The 19,132-nt window shown below is 36.0% G+C and overlaps 2 protein-coding genes across 10 annotated transcripts in view; both read right to left on the minus strand.

Annotated features, from left to right (window-relative positions):
• SLC35A1 (solute carrier family 35 member A1) overlaps nucleotides 1-6,208 on the minus strand; it is a 58,530-nt gene extending 52,322 nt beyond the window's left edge. For all 3 annotated transcript variants that reach the window (XR_002782113.1, XM_023534808.1, XM_011367378.2), the window contains exons 1-2: nucleotides 6,082-6,208; nucleotides 2,023-2,200 (exon numbers count right to left, since the gene is read on the minus strand). Coding sequence is in view for 2 of the 3 variants with exons in the window: in XM_023534808.1 (XP_023390576.1) it covers nucleotides 2,023-2,200; nucleotides 6,082-6,097 (194 nt within the window). In the remaining variant the exon portion in view is untranslated. The remainder of the gene's footprint in view (nucleotides 1-2,022; nucleotides 2,201-6,081) is intronic.
• Nucleotides 6,209-14,122: 7,914 nt separating this feature from the next.
• The window catches only part of CFAP206 (cilia and flagella associated protein 206), a 29,075-nt gene continuing 24,065 nt past the window's right edge, over nucleotides 14,123-19,132 (minus strand). For 6 of the 7 annotated variants that reach the window (XM_023534825.1, XM_023534828.1, XM_023534826.1 and 3 more), the window contains 2 exons: nucleotides 17,465-17,608; nucleotides 14,123-14,532 (listed from right to left, as the gene is read on the minus strand). In XM_023534825.1, coding sequence (XP_023390593.1) covers nucleotides 14,302-14,532; nucleotides 17,465-17,608 — 375 coding nt within the window. In that variant the 3' untranslated portion in view covers nucleotides 14,123-14,301. The remainder of the gene's footprint in view (nucleotides 14,533-17,464; nucleotides 17,609-19,132) is intronic. The other variant, XM_023534827.1, reaches the window with a different exon arrangement.

The following is a 19,132-nucleotide window of genomic DNA, read 5'->3' on the forward strand; positions in this document are numbered from 1 at the left end:
TGAATTTTTAGAAATTTTTGTGCTTTTGATATAATTTACAAAAAATGTTTCCACAAAACAAACTACAACTGACCATACCTATAACATTGAATAGCTGAAAAATAAGAAATACTATACACCAAGCAATGCAAAGCTGGAAAAGCATCAAAATAGAACAAAAAATCTAGGCAGGCAGATTGGCAGAAGACTAGCCCAACTGCTAAGTTACACCAAAGGCCTCATTACTTTTTTTGCACATTGGTTTTTAAAAATTCTTAACAGTTACAAAAAAATACACGAACCATGATTTGATCTTACAGTTTAAAACACCTAACTTCATCTTATTTCAATCTTGAGTCACACTTTTTTCTACCTGTGGAAATTAGGGAAGAAATAAAGAGAAGAAATGTGTTCCCTTATCCCTGGTCTTCCAACAACCCTATATTTGTCTTAAAAGAAGTTATACCTTAAGAATTTCTTAATTTATTAACTCTTAGGTTGTTATACAGAAGCTGTTTTGGAGTTTTAAACACAGAAACTTGTGCCTTTGGAACACTGCCTTTTAAAGGTACATTAAGGCCTCTCATTTATCTGACATTATCCCTAATGAAGAATCCTCTAATGAAAGCCGAATAATCATTAAAATGAATCTTAAGAAAGATAGATCTGAGATTTTACCCTACTTGCAACCTAATAAGTTAGGCTGCCACAGTACTTCTGCCTATAAGATAAATTTTAAACTCAAATATATTTAAGCTTTCTACCTTCTGGCCTCAAGTTATTTTTCTGTTCTTTCCTCCCTCGCCAACCCATTTTTACAATATTTTTTTCAAACTTGATTATTTGTAATCATGTGTGTTTACTGGTTTATTTTCTGTCTTCTCCACTAAACCTAAGTAGTAAGTTCTAAGCAAGCAGAAACCACATCTATTTCATTCATACCTGTATATTCAGTACCAATTATAAAGTTGTCACAGAGAAATCACTTAATATTTGTTAAATGAAATTTACAAATGTTTAAATGTAATGTTTCTATAAATGTAATCTGTTTCTACCTAAAAGCTTACACACATGCTACTCCTCACTGGTTTCCCACTCTGAACAATTCGCATCTTGAAACCTGTAAGAAGTCTCACTGGGTCCCCATCTCATAAATCTTTCCCTAAGTGATTTTCTACAGGATTTTATTTAATTCTAATAATCTTATGTTATTTCTTCCTATTAAAAAAAAAATGAAGAAACTAAAGCTTAGAGAAATTAAGATGTGTGCAAAGTCATAATTTCAGAGTCTAGGATTAAAATTAGGTCTCATTCCAAAGCCCCTATTCTTAACTCTCTCTTATACTGCATTCTTAGCTAAAATGATTCTCATATGATGTTACTGATTCAAAGCCCAGTGCTGTCACATACTAACAGTGTAATATGAGGAATCTCAGATGCTGTAAAGGTAAAATAGGGGTAATTATAATACTTACCTTAAAACCGTATAAAGAGTAAGTGAGCTAATTAACGAAAAGCACGTAGCAGCACCGTGCCTAAAACTTAACACAGAAAACACTCAAGAGATGTTAACTATTATCATTATATTCCTCTAAAACAGAGTCAGCAATTTTTTTTTTTTTTTTCTGTAAGGGCCAAATGTTAAATAGTTAGGATCTGTGAGCCATTCAGTCTCTGCTGCAACAAAAATATGCACCAAGTTGAATTTAGCCCACAGGCCACAGCTTGCAAACCCCAGCTTTAAAGCAGCGTTCTTCGACCTCTGTACTGCTGATACTTGGGACCAGACAACTGTGGTAAAGGGCTGTTTTCTGCATGGCAGGATGTTTAGCAGCATTCTTGGTCTCTACCCACCAGATGCCACTACCACCCCGCAAGTTAGAACAACCAAAAATATCTTCTGGGGAGCAAAATCACCCTGAGTTAAGAAACACTGCTCTAGAGCAATTAAACATATAAAGATGTAGCTTGAATTATCCAATAAAGAAAATACCTTAAGTGGAAAAATAACAATTTAACACACTACAAAGTATTTATACTCACTTAGCTAAAATTCCCACACTTAGCAATAACTTTATAACTTCTGTGATACACACAGCTGTGGTTGAAAAGTAGAGTTCTTTGTCTGATGTCCTTGTGTATCTTAAAGCTATGGTATAAGCTGCAGCCACCAGGGTCATCACTGTCAAGCAGTATAACTTGAATAATAAACTGACATTTTCTGGAAAATACATGCAACAAAGGTATTACTTAGTAGACAATATTAATGTATATAAAAGTTAATCAATGTTATACCTCTAATGCTTTCCAATTTCAAGCACAATATACTTTTTAAAACCCATGATATTTAAAAATTTATTTCAACACAATACTAATGACATGAACATAAACAAACATATGTTCACAAAACACACCTGACTTTGACTATCAACTGGTTAGGCACTGATTTTGCCTCAAATGCAAGATTATATGGCATACTAACTCTAGTTTGGGATGTTATAAGTTGCATATTTTATATCTCTTTATAATTTATAATAAAAGTGATGCTTAACATAAAACTTCATCATAATAAAGTCTCATTTAATAGCATTATACAGGAAAAATATTTCATAACAAAAAGAGTATTAAGAGCTCCATAAAACTTGAAATGCAAGACACATACAAAATTCATAAACACTCAATTTAAGAACTTCTTGCAAGTATATCGGAGCAGCAGCCATTACCCAGGCACCAGAGCGGGTCCAATATCTTCAATAAAGGAGCAGACACTGGGGTACCAGGTGTCCCTCATCCTGCCTTACTCCCAGCCCTGTTCTGATACTGCCATCATCTAACACTCAAACTAAACTTTCTTCACCCACCTCCCACTTCTCATCCTTAACCTTCTTTCAAATCTTCAGGCTCAGGTTATATAAGAATAAGCAAAATTTTTCTGTAAAAGGCAAACAGTAAATATTTTAGGCTTTTCAGGCCACAAGGTAAAATCAAGAATATCATGAAGGTACTTAGATAACAAGAGAAAAAACACATTTTTGACAAATTCAAAATATGATAATTGAGTATAATGCTTTGTAATACAAGCTCTACTAGTGAGAACAATGGAAGTACTTTGGGGGGTAACATTTTGCTTCACTGGTCTTCAGAGTTAGTGCTCCATCAAATCAGCTGCAAATGATCATCTGTAAAAACCATTCTTAGCTCATGGGCCATACAGAAACAACTTGACAGGCTGGATTTGGCCACTGAGCCATACTTTGACAACCCAGGTTAAGAATCAAAGGGACACAGGGTGACTCTGGGCTGCGACTATAACTACAATATGCACTAAATAGGCTTTTGTTCACTGCTTTTGGGAGCCTAACCACAATTTGAAGATGACTTAAATAAGGAAATAAAACAGGAGTTTCAAACAAATTATCCTTAGATATGTAACGCAGGAACTTACAAGGTTACAGGTTCAACATAAGTATTAACCAGGGGCAATAAAGATTTGTAAATTGTAGGCAAATTTTTTAAATTACATCAGGTCTTGACTAAAAATATAGTAGAACAGAAGAAATAGGGCTTGTGTCTGCCTAAACTTTCTTTCCAAAAGATTTGAAGAGCCAAAAAGCAACGTTCACGTAAAAGGAAGTGAAGGAGATCACTACAATGCTTCCTTTGTTCTAAAACCTTCCCACACAAAGGAAAAATGTATGACATCAAAAATAAATAGCAATAACCTTTAACTACTCAGTAAAGGAGAAAGCACTTTCCATTTAGATAAAGGTGAGCAAACTACATGTCATCTCTCATTTTTATACAGCCTGCAAGGTCAGAATAGTTTTACATTTAAAAAAAACTTTTAAAATAACCTTTTGTGACACATGCAAATTATATGAAATTCAAATTTCAGTGTTCATAAATAAAGCATTATTGGAACACAGCCATGCTCATTTGTTTTCAAATTGTTTATGCCTACTTCTTTGTCCAGCAACAGCAAAATGAAATCCAGTCCTTTACAGAAAAAATTGCCAACCCATGTCCTAGATTATCAACACTTTCATAAATAAAAGAGGTTAGTATTGCTCAACTAAAAACTATTTTAGCTATTATGTAGGTTCCTGATCCTAAATACATAGTGAATGTTTAAACACTAAAACAAATATTTACAGCCTACAAATACATTCTGACCTGTAATTATTACTGTTATCAACTTTGAAAGTACACCTATTTGCAATGTGATTATATAAGAATATACATTATGTTCTTGAAAATAACTACTGATCTAAATGGAAGAGCAATCAAATAAGTTTAGATATTTGTAAAACATATAGGGCTTTGGTATGGAAAATCATTTAAAAAACATAAACTTTAAAAAAGCTTTTAATTTTTTTATGCATTATTTTCTCTAATTTCAGTTTAACATTAGATCAAAAGTTCTTCACTCCATTCACAAATTCTCCAGAATGAAATATCAATTATTAGCACTTTCAATTATTGCAGTGCAATATCAAAAGTCGGTACCATGTAATCACTGTAAATTTTGCTAAGTATTCACATTGTGCCCACAGCCAGTAACTATAAACCTAGCCCATAACTTAACTGCATTGTTGAGTTGGCACACTGGCAAATTAGCTTATCTGTATTGTTTTCTGCTTCACAAAGTTCCCATTAGCTCCTACACATTGTTTCTGTGTGGAAAATGCTCCCCCACCCCCGAAGAAATTCACAGTCTGAAGTTATTTTTTAAGTTACATTTTACTGTATTTTAGAGGGGATATTATTTAACCCGAAAACCTGGAAATTCAGTAAGTTTCATATAAATCTTTTATGAATACCAGGATGCTATGGCAACTGCATTTTTGTTAAGATTATACATTTCTAGTGGGCATGGAGGACTTATAAAATGACCAAGGCGCAACAAGTATGTACCAGCAATAGCCTAAACCCATAGTTACTAGTCTTTCAGATAATGACTTGACTCCTTTAATTCTTAAGTGTCGCTCATCATTAATCTGTTCCCGTTGTTATCAAAACAATTTTTTACTTTACTTTCTGTGTTGCTCCAAAAAAAAAAAAAAAAAAGGCGGGAGACATAAAGCTGGATTTATTCGAAATGAGAGACTGCATAAAAGAAGCATATGAAACTACAAGCAATGCCCCTGGGCAGGGTTTAAATGATAAATGCAGACTCTCCAACCCGGGAAATAATTTAGCACCCATACCAAAGATATTCTTTAAATATCTACTCAACATTTATTCAGAACCAAGTGCTCTATAGGGGAAGGATGAAGAAAGAATTGGGTGTCACCCAACCTCTCCTTGCTACTGATCTATCGTCCTGAAATTCAGCTCTGGTCCTAACTTAACTTATCCTACTCAGCAAAACAAGAGGGCTTGCGGAGTTAAATGGCAATTGGTCATCAAATAGTATTACTCTAAGTCCCTGCGGAGAGGGAGTTGGATCCTACATTCCACCCAAAACATCAAAGTGTTCCTTCTAACCACATACAATATTCTCCTTGGGAGGCCTGCTTTCTCTATCTCGTTATGGTTTCAGTGCCCTTTTAAAGCCCCAATGATGTTTTTACAGGATATTACACAGACCAGACGCTGCTTAGACTCTGCACCCAGAGCATGCCCTTAAGCCTCTAAGAACCTTGGGGCAGGAGGCGCAGAAGAGACCGCAGCCGCGGTGACCCGGACCAGGAAGGATAACAGTCCTGCCTCCCGCTGGTGAAGCGGACCCAGCCGGGACCCGCGACCCGACACTTCTCCTGGTCTGCCGCAGCCCGGGCCTGTCTGAACTCAGTTCCCGCCCACCACCAGCAGCTCGTCGAGGCAGGCGCGGTCCGGAGCCGCCGAACTGCCCCCGCGCAGAGTCCGCCGCAGAGAAGACAGCCGCCGTGGCAAGGTGGCTGCCCCCGCTGCTCTGACAAGCGGCGCGCGCGCGCTCAGCCAGGTGCGGCTCAACTAACTCCTGATGCGCGACGCCTCAGCCAACCCCGCAGCCCGCGGGCGCCGAAGACGCTCGGCCGCCGACAGGTGCGGGAAAATGCTGACGTTTGCCCGCCACCGCCCCCCGCGGGCTCCCGTGATCCCGGTGGCCCGCAGCCTCACCTCTGGGGGCAGCCATCGCTCCCCGACAGCCCTGCGCGGAACTGACGCACACCCACTCCGCGCTCCCTGCGCGGGACACGCGGGACCGCCTCCTGTGGTCATAGAGACGAAAACCGCTCGGCCTAGAGCGCCTTGCCGGCCGGCCGACAGCTGGTCTTCCGCCTGGTCCGTCGAGCACTAAGAATAGACTCAGGAATCCGAGCTACGCCCGAAAATAAAATGACCCGGACGGAGGAGAGACCTTTACAGCCGAGTCCTTGCTGACAAGTGCGTAAAACTCGAGGTTCTGTAAACTACAACTCCCGGCCGGCTAAAGAAGCGGAGTCAAGGGAGCGGAGCGTTGCCTTCTGGGAACCGTAGTCCTAACCCGGGGATTTGATGGCAAATAAAGATTTGGCGTTAGACTTAGAGATTCATGCCTGTCAAAGTTGTAGGAGTTCCCAGAATTCGTAAAGTAACGGATACTACTTTCGGCAACGTTGTAACTTCCAGCTCGTTTATTCTCTTCCATTGTTACTCTTATTTAAATTTAATATAATTTATATTACGTAATGTTCAGAAGTCTGTGCCTGTGTCCTTATTGTCATGATTACCATTGATTATATTTATCTCTGGACATTCTAACTACATGATCTTCGCACAACAAAAGGGCTTCAGAAATATTAGATGTGTCAACAGGTATTTACGTCAACCGCTATAATCTCCACTTTCACTACAAGATGTTAATTAGCATTTAGCAATGTTAGAAATAATTTATTGGCAAATGAATGGCTTTCAAGATATGTGGATTGTTTTAAAATATTATAAAGGTACCTCAGCCCTCACAAGAACAGGGGTACAAGATTTTGAGATGCCCATCAGCCTCCACCTTCTGTAGAATAAGCTTTTCCCAAAATGACTTTTTATACGTTTCAGTAGTTAATGTTATATACCACTGTCATCATTATATATACATACAGATTTATCAAGTCTATTAACAGTCTAGGAAAATTTTGCATACCTTATTAGCATCACATTAATATTAGGAGAGATTCCCAGGAGATCACAGTTGACTTTGTAGAGTCAGACATTTGATTAATCTCATTTTGGAATGGTGTTGGACCCTCCCTCTACCTGGTTGTATGTGTGCTCACTAGTGCTAATCACCTCTTCCTGTAATTGGTACAGTTCCCACTTGTGGAATTATTCAGTTCCCTACTGTGTATGTTCTTACACGTATACTTAAACAAAAAACTCATATGTATACTTAAAATTAATTTTTTAAATGAAAATATTCTATCATACATTCCTTCTTTTGTTTTACTAATAGTGCCTTGTATAGTTTTGGAGTATCATTATAGTCTCAACTTAGTTTAATTAACTATAATTACTCTCTTTTGGATGCTCAAAGTACCCCAGTTCGGCCCTTGTAAGCCTGCTCATTTCTTTAGATCTGCACAAGATTTTTGACACATTTTTTATTTCTAGCAACAAGAGATTCCAGGCCAATATGGATTTTTCTGTGGCTTAGTTCCTGAAATCCACTCCACTTCAAGAACTATGGTTCCTTCTGGTGGATAATTAATTGCATTACACACACACACACACACACACACACACACACACACACACACACGCTTACCACTGATCACAACTAGAGTGGTGGGTAAAATGCTGTCAGGCTGTTTTTATAGCATTTCTGGTTCAATTAGCATATCATGCTGCTGAATTCTACTTTTGTTTTAAAATTTCATTACCCACAAAGACTTCCTACTCCACTGGCATGAACCTCGACTAGGTTTTGATGCCTTTTGTCCTAACCTGATCAGCTCAAGACCACCAGGGACAAAATCTATATAGTCAGATAGAGTCAGGATTATTGACCCATTCCAGTGAGAGAAACTGCACACCAGATGAACCAATGGGCTTTCTCAGGAAACAAAGGAAAAGAGAGAGTTATAGAACCTAGAGGAAGAAGGGACTTAGGTAAAGTTGAAAGGAAGCAGTGCTTTGATAGATTCAAAGCAGGGTTATGTGTAATTAGATCAACATCAGATCTGCACATATGTGTCAAGCAGAACAGTCTCAGGATCCTGTTTTTTGGAAACTACAAACTTCCTATAGATGTGGACTGTTGTATTCAGGAGCCTCTTAAATGAAGTCTTTGCACCTAGGTTGGAAATTGAGGCTTCTTTATGTCAAGGTGATTTAAATCCTTCAAGCAAGAGTAGGATGTTTTATTCTTACTGATAGAATTTCAACAGCAAGTTTCCTAATGGTGTATGATTGTAGAGAACAAAATTTTTCAGTGAGTTAGAAAGCAGACACTCAAAAGAGGGGGTTGTTATTAATACTTTTAGACCATATCCTTGGGAGATATATTTCCTGATAACTTTGCAGGTGGCTTTCTGTTCGATAATTATCCCAGCCCAATGAATAGCCAAGCAGATATTTACATTCTTAATTTGAACTAATTTTTCCTTTCCCATTCTGAATTGTCCTAAGTCTTAGAAAATATTGGCTTAATGTGCTTCTTTTATGTACGCCTAGCTTTCTATAGACCCCTAGTTAGTGCAAGAAGCATCAATCTTCAACAATGTGAACCACAAGGTAATTTATCTGATAATTACCTAAGTTTATGATGTCTCAAGCGGCTATTTCTATTGCCATTTGAGACCCTAATGATATTCCTGATAATCAATATCAAGCTGCCATATTTGCTTTGATACCCTGCTTACCTCATCTCCACTTATGCATGAGAGCTACCATAGTCTCAATGAATTGTTTAAAAGGAAACCCAGTACTACATCCATTGGTTACAAAGTAAAAGTGTGAACTTAAAAAGGCCGTGCAGTAAGCAAATACCAAAGAGCTTAAGGAAGTTATAGTTACATTCGAATATGGTAGCTATGTAATAGATTATTGAAAGTGCTAAGGTTTAAAGTATAGTAAACCATGAAGACAAATGTAGACAAATGCAGATACGTCGACGTAATTGTTTCCATGACAGTTTAAACATACTACTCTCATTCAGCTATTAAGAAAAATATCCATTTTAAAATAAAACATTTTTGTTTTAGAATTCTTTCCTATGGTGTAATATTACCAAAGACAATTACCAGAACCATTGCATTTTATAATTGAGAAAATAAAAAATACAAGGAGACAATGTAAAATTTAGTGTCTAGACTAGGAAAGTTAAACAAGAGTAATAATCATCAATATCTAAACATTTCTTATTTGAGCTTACTCTTCTCCTTGCCTCTGCTTCCTTTTTAGTTACATCTCATTTTTCTTTTCCTGCCATATAGTAACTGATATGCAGTCTGTACTTATAGCTACCATTGTCTGCTCAACTTGTTGCAATCTTATTTCCACTCAAGCCAACTCTATTAAAAAGAACTCAGCAGTTTCCTATGCCATCGACCTTTTCTCATTCCTCATCCTTTTTTGTTTAGTCATGAGGCATTTACTGAAATTCATAATGTGCCAAGCATTATTCTAGGCACTGAGAGCTAGAAAATAGAAAGTGAGAAAAATAAGGATGGGAGTGCAGTAGAATGAGGAAATGGAGACTTCTCTTCCCTCGGTAAACACTGACAAAGCCCTTACCATGTAAGTGCTTTACACGTGTTAACTCATTTAATCTCCTTGACAACCCAGTTAGTTGGAAACTATTATTATCCCAATTTTTATGATGAAGAAACTACAGCAAAGAAATATTCAGTAACCTAGACTTTATTTCCGTGACCATAGAGATTCCTTTATGTCTTTTTCCACTCTTCTGACTGCTCCTCTGTATTATTTGCATTTTCTTCCTCATTCCATTCTTGTTCCCTTGGGGTTGACCTCCCAAATTATCTTTTTCCAGGTCAAATTTCAGTCACCTCTGCCTTACTATTTTTGTCATCCCTTAAACTCAGATTTTCTAGTCTGAACACATTATCTTTTTTGATCAACCAGTTCCTCTTCCCAATTATCCTTGGTCTCATAAGACGGAAACACTGAGATCATACTTTGATTTTTTTCCTACCCTTTCCTGGGATGTTATATCATATTTATTAAATCTCACATTTGGTCCTTCATGTCATCCATTACCATATGCCCTAGTTCTTGCAACAGCTTCCTAGCCATCTCCCCAACTCCAGTATGGCTTTCTCACAATTGATCTTCTGTTCAAGAATCTGTAGTGTTGTCTTAATTTCCTACTAAAAGAAGGCAACATATTTCTCTGCCTGGCTTTCAAAGTCCTCCAAAAGCAATACCAATCCTACTTACCTAATTTTATTTCCACCACTTCCTCCCACACACACCCAATAAAATCTCCCTTTTCCTCGGTTTACTCTCTCTTCCTTTCCAATAACTATTTTGCTGCTAAATTACTTATCGACTCCTACCTTGACCATTAAAATAATCACTCAATTTGTTTGTTCTTTGACTCATTCCTTTCTTTTTTATTCATTTATCCAAGATACTATATCAAATCCCAAATATTAAAAAAAATGACTAAAATATAGTTCAAATCTCAAGAAAATCATTTAGAAGGAAAATACAGATGAACACATATATGCCTATTTACTTTATGTTCTATAATAAGAGTATAAATATTGGATATATCTCCTCGAGCAAGAGAAACAAAATAAAATAAATGAATAAATAAATGGGACTACATCAAACTAAAAAGTTGTTGCACAGTGAAGAAAACCATCAACAAAACGAAAAGACAACTTACTAAATGGGAGAAGATATTTGCAAATTATACATTCGATAAAGGTTAATATTCAAAATATATAAAGAACTCAACAACACCAAAAAAAAAAAAAAATTAATCCACTTAAAAAATGGGCAGAGGACCTGAACGGGCATTTCTCCCAAGGAGATATACAGATGGCCAACAGTTGTATGAAAAGATGCTCAACTTCACTTATTATCAGGGAAAAGCAAATTAAAACCACAATGAGATATCACCTCACAGCTACCAGAATGACTGTCATCAATAAATCAACAAATAACAGTGCTGGTAAGGATGTGGAGAAAAATGAACCCTCATACATTGTTGGTAATATTGTAAATTACTGTAGCCACTATGGAAAACAGTATAAAAATTCCTCAAAAAATTAAACATAGAGCTGCCATATGATTCAGCAATTCTGCTTCTGGGTATTTATCGAAAGAAAACAAAAACACTAATTCTAAAAGATATATGCACCCCTATGTTCATTGCATCATTACTAGTAATAGCCAAAATATGGAAGCAACCTAGATGTCCATCAGTAAATGAATGGAAAAAAAAGATGTAGAGTGTGTGTGTGTGTGTGTGTGTGTGTGTGAGATAGAATACTATTCAGCGATAAAAAAGAATGAAATCCTGACAATTGCAACAATGTTGGTGGACCTAGAAGGTATTATGCTAAGTGAAATAAGTCCAACAGAGAAAGACAAATACCATATGATCTCTTATTATGTGGAATCTAAAAAATAATAATAATAAAATAAATGAATAAACAAAACAGAAACTGACCCATAGATATAGAGAACAAGCTGGTGGTTGTTAAAAGGGGAGAAGGTGAGAATGAAACAAACAAACAAATAAGAGTACAAATAAAATTCAGTGAAAATCCAAAGGAATAAGCAATTAATTCTCCCAAAGGTGATAGGGAAAAACCTTCAGCGAAAAGGTAAAATCTAATCAGGCTTTTTGAGGACAAACAGAATTTCATGTAGAGTACATTCCAGGTGACAGTGTGAAAAACAAGAGTAGAGAGTAGTAGTATTAAAAACCAGGACATATTTGAAGAGTTTTGGTTTGATTTGCCTAATATGTATAGTTTATGGAGACAGCATGAAAGGGTTAGAAAATGAAACTGGCAGAGATGTGGATTTATTTTGAAAAGTCTTACAAAATATATGAAGGAGTTTTTACTTTATCCCCTAGGTAATGGAAAAAGAGTCTTGGTAGGTTTTTAAGCAAGGGAAATGTAGGTTACGGGGAGAGGCCAGGTGACAAGATCAGATTTATGTGTTATAAAAATTATGCCAATGAATAAGGTAATAAGTCTAAGTCTTAAACTATGGCAGTGTGGATAAGAATGGGAAGACACGAATCCCAAAGACGATTTAAGCCAAATCAACAGGGCTTGATGACTCAAACATGTAGGAGCTATGAGAGATAGACAATCAAGAAGTTTTTAATTTACAGCACTTGGTAGATAGATGGTGACGACTTTGACCATAGAAGGAAGTGCACAGAGGGAGAAACATGCTTGGCGGAGAAAATGAGTTCAGCCTGCAGCCTGCTGAAATGAGGGTGACCATCCGACACTGGGTCCAGCATGTGGTTGAAAAACTCTAGAGATCAATGGGGCTTGGGTAGATGATGGAGGGTCTGGGAGAGGATGAGTTCACCATTTGATCTAGCTCTTCTTATTCTGATTCTGTTATATTTGCTATGAAACTGTCTAATATTAAATTTAGATTTTGAAACTATATTTGGTATTTTTATTCACTTGGCAATGTTACTCTCATCCTTAACGTTATAATCCCAAATGGTGGCTTACCAATCATTCTTTTTTGTGTTTAGGACTCTTACAGAATCAAATGGGGGTTAACAGAACAGATAAAATCAAATTCCTGAATGTGCAGTTTAGTATTAGATATAACTATTCCACCTCCTTCAAATATAGATCACTCCACTCCCCTAGCCCCCCAACCCCAGGTCTTGCCTCAACATCCAGCCAGCTTATCTTTAGCATCACTTTTAAACTACAGGCATGAAAATCATAAAAACTTAGAAGTAGGCCTTTTTGAAGTTTACCTTTATAAAATCTGTGGAAAATGGATTTTAAAGCATATTCCTATTACGATAACATTCAACCAATAAAGAAAACAAATTATACAAAACCTTAGTGAAAGTCACTTAGGCAGAAAAAAATATGCTAAATATGAGTTACCCCCTAGTTGTTAAAGCAGGTTTAACAGTACTTCCACCTGGGAGTCTTTCTAATCCATGAGATATTAGAAGTATGTAAGACAGTAATAAAACTACAGCTCTAAAATTAGATGTCAGTAATTCACAGAAACCCTAAACACAACTGCCTATGGAGTCAGGCAAATAAGGCAAGGGGAGACCAGTAAGGCTGCAGGAATTGGAACTAGAAGTGCCTGCCCTATTAAAGGGCATAGCTACTACTTACGGGAAGGCTAGCTAAGTGTTGCCAGATATTCTGATTTTTTTAAGGAGTCAGAAAGCCAGATTTATGCAAAATTTCCAGATTTTAAAAAACATCATGTGGACCTTTGTTTTAATTGTCCTGAATTGGTAAGGTTTTATTACACAGTAGTCCCCCCTTTATCCACAGGGGATACATTTCAACACCCCTGAAAACATAATTGTACCGAACTCTATATATACTATGTTTTTCCCCGTGCATATATATACATACCTATGATAGAATTTAATTTACAAATTAGGCATAATAAGAGATTAAAAACAATAACAAATAATAAAATAATTATAACAATATACTATAAGAAAAGTTATGTGAATGTGGTCTCTGTCTTTCTCAAAGTATCTCACTGTACTGTATACATGCTGTATAGATACGCTGAACAAAGGAATGATTCATGTGCCCAGGTGGGATGGGGCAGGATAGCATAAGATTTTCTCATGCTACTCAGAATGGCGAGCAATTTAAAATTTATGAATTGTTTATTTCTGGAATTTTTCATTTAATATTTTCAGATCACTATTGCCCATGGGTCACTGAAAAATGGAAATCAAAACCACAGCCAAGGGGGTACTGCTGTATATCAATTTAATATATGTTAACATTTAATAGCTAATGAAGCTGAAAATATTGTCTAGATTTTAAATTTTTAATGTTTACTACCAAATGTAATTTTAGAAATAAACTTCTATCTCAGTCATAATCTTATATTAATATCTAAATGGCATCATCATGTCAGTCTTAATGCTGCCAAACTTTTTCTAACAAATAAAAGATGCATGGACAGAGTTTTACTTTTCAATTTTAATAGAATAAAAAATGTGTCACAGAAAACAATTTTTAGTTTTTTTGTAGCAGTTTGACAGTGAATGTTAATAAGAATCCAAAAATATTCATACAACCAATGAACGTGCCAGCACCACAAAATTAGCTAAATTTCTTGGATGCAAAAATACTTTTAAATATTTGTCATTATTCATAATTTGGTGATACCTACTATAAGAATATAGTCAAACTAGGTTTCATCAACGGCTCTGGTTAAGTTCACCTTGACCCCCTTGGTGACTTTAGTCTGGCCCCCACGGAGACCGGCGATGTATATCTGGGGCCTGGGCACTCGGGTGCTGCCTTCCCTCAGAGACTGTGTGCCAACATCCTTTGCAGGATATACCTGTGAGCTGTTTTCTCTTCTCATGTGACTAAGATTGGTTTGTACCGAGTGAGTAACTTTGTGATGCAAATTGGCCTATGTAGAAGGAGAGTACACAGGAATTAACATTTCTCTAAAGAACAATATCAAATATTGTCACTTAATATCTGCCTATTTTTTCTCAAACCACAAAAAATTAGTCTTGCAACACAGCATTTTTCTACAAAACATTAGAACATTAGAATGTCTAGAATGTTATAGAAAATAAATATCATTTGCCAAAAAGTAGGAAAATATATTGAATAATGAAAACTGACCCAAAGAAATAACATACAGGTTCAAATTTACAGTGAGCTCAATTATTTGTTAATATAATCTTCTAATACTTTCATTACTATACTTTGAGATTCATACAATTTGGATTTTCCACCATTTTTGGTTTATTTTTATAAGACAAAAATTTAAGATTTCCATTGTCTTATTTAAATGGGCTTTACTCAAGACTTAATATAAAAAACTCTGATGTTATCAGATTATGGCTTACATTATTCTACATTTTGCCTGCTCCTTTTATGCATTACTACTAGTAAGCATAAAGTTAAATAAATTACTCAGGCTGAGAAGCAAGGAGGAGCTTATAAAAAGGAGAATACGCATTACTTCATCATGAGGTTATGATGAAGTAAAAAAAAAAAAAAGCAAACAAACTCTGAAGGCATTAGAGCATGCGAGTTAAGGAAGACCTGGAATTAGAGAAAACATTTCAGAGTTTGAGATGCTGAGGGTGACTGAGAACCAAAACTACTTCCCCTACACACAGCTTATTGTATACACTAATGTGACTTTACTATTTCGTTATCTTCATTAGCTTAATTTTACTATTCCAAGAGATTCTCGCAAAAGCAAATAACTTGATTGTTCATTACAGAACATCCTGAAAGACGCATCAATTCTTCAGTAGTAAGCATTAACACATAGATTAAGCCCTAGGATTCTTTGCATCCCTTGCCTCAAAAATCTATTCTCATCAATGCTGGACTGATTTTTCATAATCTTTACCCAATCCAATTCAAGCCTCCATCCCATCCTCCAACCTGCCCCTGGCACTGAAAGACCTGCCTTCAACCAAACTTCAAATTCTCAATAAATTCCAACCTTGCTGTTCCTCCTCTGAGACACTGCCACTACTGAGGTGGTGGTCGCCCTCACGGCTTTAAGCCAATACACTCAGTTTTGTCTTATCAACAAACTGTATTGGTAATATTTGGGGAGCTGGCATTCGACATGATGCCATTCTAGGGGACAATTAATTAGGTCTAAGGTGGGAATCAGAATGAAGCAGAGGCTGAGGAATGAAAAGAGAGGGTTCAGTCAGTATGAAGTTCAGCCCCACTGAATAGAATACTCCATTCTCTTAACATTTCCAGTCTGGACCTATGCTGTCACCTCTACCCCTCATATCCTATCCAACCATCACACCTTGCTTCTCTTTTGCCTATTTGTATTTTAAAATCAACTTTAATTGTCACCTAAGTCAAGTTAGCAGAATTTTTATTTCACTTCTGTAATACCACTTAGCAAGAGGCACTTAATTATTTTTAGTGCATCAATGCTACTTGATAGTCTATTAGCTCCTGAAGAACAAAGTAGTAGTTATCCAGTATATATCTGATGAGTTCAAGTGAGCTTAGGAGATAATAGAAAAGGATAAGAGGAATGGGAGCCTCAAGAACTACAGGAGAGTAACTGATAGGAATGCTAATGGAACAATGATCTGGAAGATACACCCGGAAGCGGAACCTTCCTCATTCCAGCATATCAAGGGACTTTTTGAAAAGCTGCCACCAGAGAGGGTGGCAAGGGAAATGATGTGGTTACTGAAAAGCCTGTGAGAGACTGAATATACAAACAGACCAAGGTGAGACCTTGTATAACAATAGAACTCTGACCCATAACCTCTACAGCAACCATTCCGGAAAGCCAAACCACAACCTCTGTAGTGGTAGCAATTTTGGTCTAGAGCAGTCAGGACTTAGCCAGCTTCCCTATTTGGATGTCCACCCACCCTCCAATTCGACTAGCCAGAGAAAGCCAAATATACTCACCAAACCAAACACATAAGATGCCTGTATCCGGTTTCCCTATGTCAACAACCTCCAATCAGAGAATACCTGAACCCCTCCCTGTTTTCATATAAAGCTTTCCCACTCCACTCCCTGTCCTTGAGTCTCTGCCAAAGGCAAGTGATGGTGGCTGACTTCCTTACTATAGCAAGCTCTAAATAAATAGCCTCTGTTCTCATTTGGGTAGTCTTATTTATTTCCATACCCGATTAAAGAGATGAATAAAATACACTAAGGAAAAGCTATAGTTATAAAAAGTGCTTGTTTATTTTATATTATAAATAATTGTTTAAAAGGACAAGATACAATAAATGCGGTGAGTGAGGGGAAGAGAGGTGAGAATTTCAAAGGCAGGCTTTAAGGATAAGCACCTATTGTGATTAAGATGACTGAGAATTAGAAGCGCCAGAGATCCTGGTGTCTAGAGAGGACACGTTGACAGTAAGGGGGCAATATCTGTGATGTAACAGAGGTAACATTCTGCTCCTCAACAAAAATCAGAAAAAAAAGAAAGGTATACTTTAAATGATTAGGGGAAGTTGAGAATGCTTTAAATACTAGCACCTCATAGATTAGCAAAATAATTTAAAACTATTATATAGATCGATAGAGAGATAAGATGGAGGGAGGGAGGGAAGGAAGGAGAGAGAGATAGGAGCTATTATTGTTCTAGTTAGTGGCTGATATAATTTGAGTAGTTTCATGCTTCTGTATTTCTATATGTGCTTTAAATTAGAAGAAAATCTTACAATGTAAAGCTGGTAAATTATAATTATGCTAATTATTTTGTTAGCAAAGAACTCTGTATGACTATTTTATAAAGACAATTTAACTTATCAACTCTACGAGTAACAACATTAAAATTTCCCAACCGATAAGTAATTTTAGAAAATATTGTTACAAACCAATTTTATAGCTTTTCTTCTTAATTCCCATTCATTCCACTCATATGATCTCACAATTGTTGGTGGCAATATGTGTGTATCCGTCTGTGTGCTAGTTTCACTCTTTGTAATTGGTTTTATATAATGTTTGTCAACATCTTTCATCTAAAGAAATGGAGTTTTCTCTAATTAATTTTTGTGAAAAAATAAATAGACATTATTTACAGATAACTAAAGTATTTAGCTAAAACTGACAAAATATTAGAAAAACAAGAATTTCTGAACATGAGATAGATTTGTAAACACCAGCAGAGAAAATACACTCATAATTAGTGAGCTAAATGTAATTTATTCTCCTGAGCATTGTAGCTTTGTGCCTGATTTTGTGAATTTAATGTAGGAGGTGGATTTTGGAAGAAGAAAATATAACATCACTCACTGACAAGTCAAATGCTCCCTCTCTGACTTTCATAATTGGTAGCATAAGTGAATATCTTGTTGGAAATGGATAGAAATTTAAAATAGCTATTAAAATTAGGTATAAACTACGTTCATTTAAAGTATCAGAACATCTTTAGCATATACCTTTAACTCAAAGCAGACATACATAGCCAGATTATTATCTAACAGGGTTTTTTTTTAGTTGAATATGTTGATTTTCTGCTGGAACACCAAGAAGCTCACTATTACTCTTCAAATATTAAGTATAAAGTAATTCCACAATAAAGAAGATATGATTAGCTGGATATGGGTTTGCTGGAGAGGATGACAGAGGTTTAAGGAGCTCGGTCACAGTAGAGAGAAGAGGTTAACACGAGAGAGAAGAGGTTAACTTTTTCCCCAAGTCAAGCAACAGATGTGTGAGTGCCTAGCATTTTGCAAAAGATCTAATTTTTACTTTCAAAATGATCTGATGACATAGATAGATAAAAATATGCTGAAAATAAAATTAACAATATTCTACAATACTAATAAATGGCAAGTAAGTAATAATAAGAACTACAGCACTGAAATATGGAGGGAGAAAACCCATTTCTATGGGCACTAAAGGTCACTGAAGAACAGCTATGGATTAAATAGAAAGAAAGGGAAAACAAGACCAGATATATAGGAGGAAATAATTTTTTAACAGAAAACAGTGCACTGTCTACATACAGCACAGCTTTCTGGTTACGTGATTTTAGCCTTTCAAAGTCTTTGAGCTATCTTACAACTCTGTAAGATATAAATGAGCGATAGCAAGACCAAATAATTCTTGTCTATAGACATGCAAATTCATACCTCTTTCAAGGTTTTCTATAGAACTTGACAATATAATTCTCAAATTTATATGAAAAGAGTCAAGTGTAATCTTAGAGAAAGTAGGAGATCTTACTTTACCAGATATGAAGACTTATTTTAAAGTTATACTAAGATATAAGGATAGGAATTTTTTTAAAAAAAATGAATAATTGAACAGAATAGAGCCTAAAAAATTAGCCTGCATATACCAGACAGTAAGGAAAGGAGAGAGTATTGAACATATGGTCTGGGGCAATTTGCTATTCAAATGAAAAATAATTAAAATTGGATCTTTATCAGACACAAAAATCAAATCCAAGTGACTAAAGACTCTAGTGTGAAAGGCAAATTTATGTTTAAAAAAATTTTAAGACAATAATTTTATGACCTAAGGATACATGAGGATTT

The sequence above is a fragment of the Pteropus vampyrus genome, unplaced genomic scaffold (genome assembly GCF_000151845.1).
Source record: "Pteropus vampyrus isolate Shadow unplaced genomic scaffold, Pvam_2.0 Scaffold133, whole genome shotgun sequence".
NCBI lineage: Eukaryota > Metazoa > Chordata > Mammalia > Chiroptera > Pteropodidae > Pteropus > Pteropus vampyrus.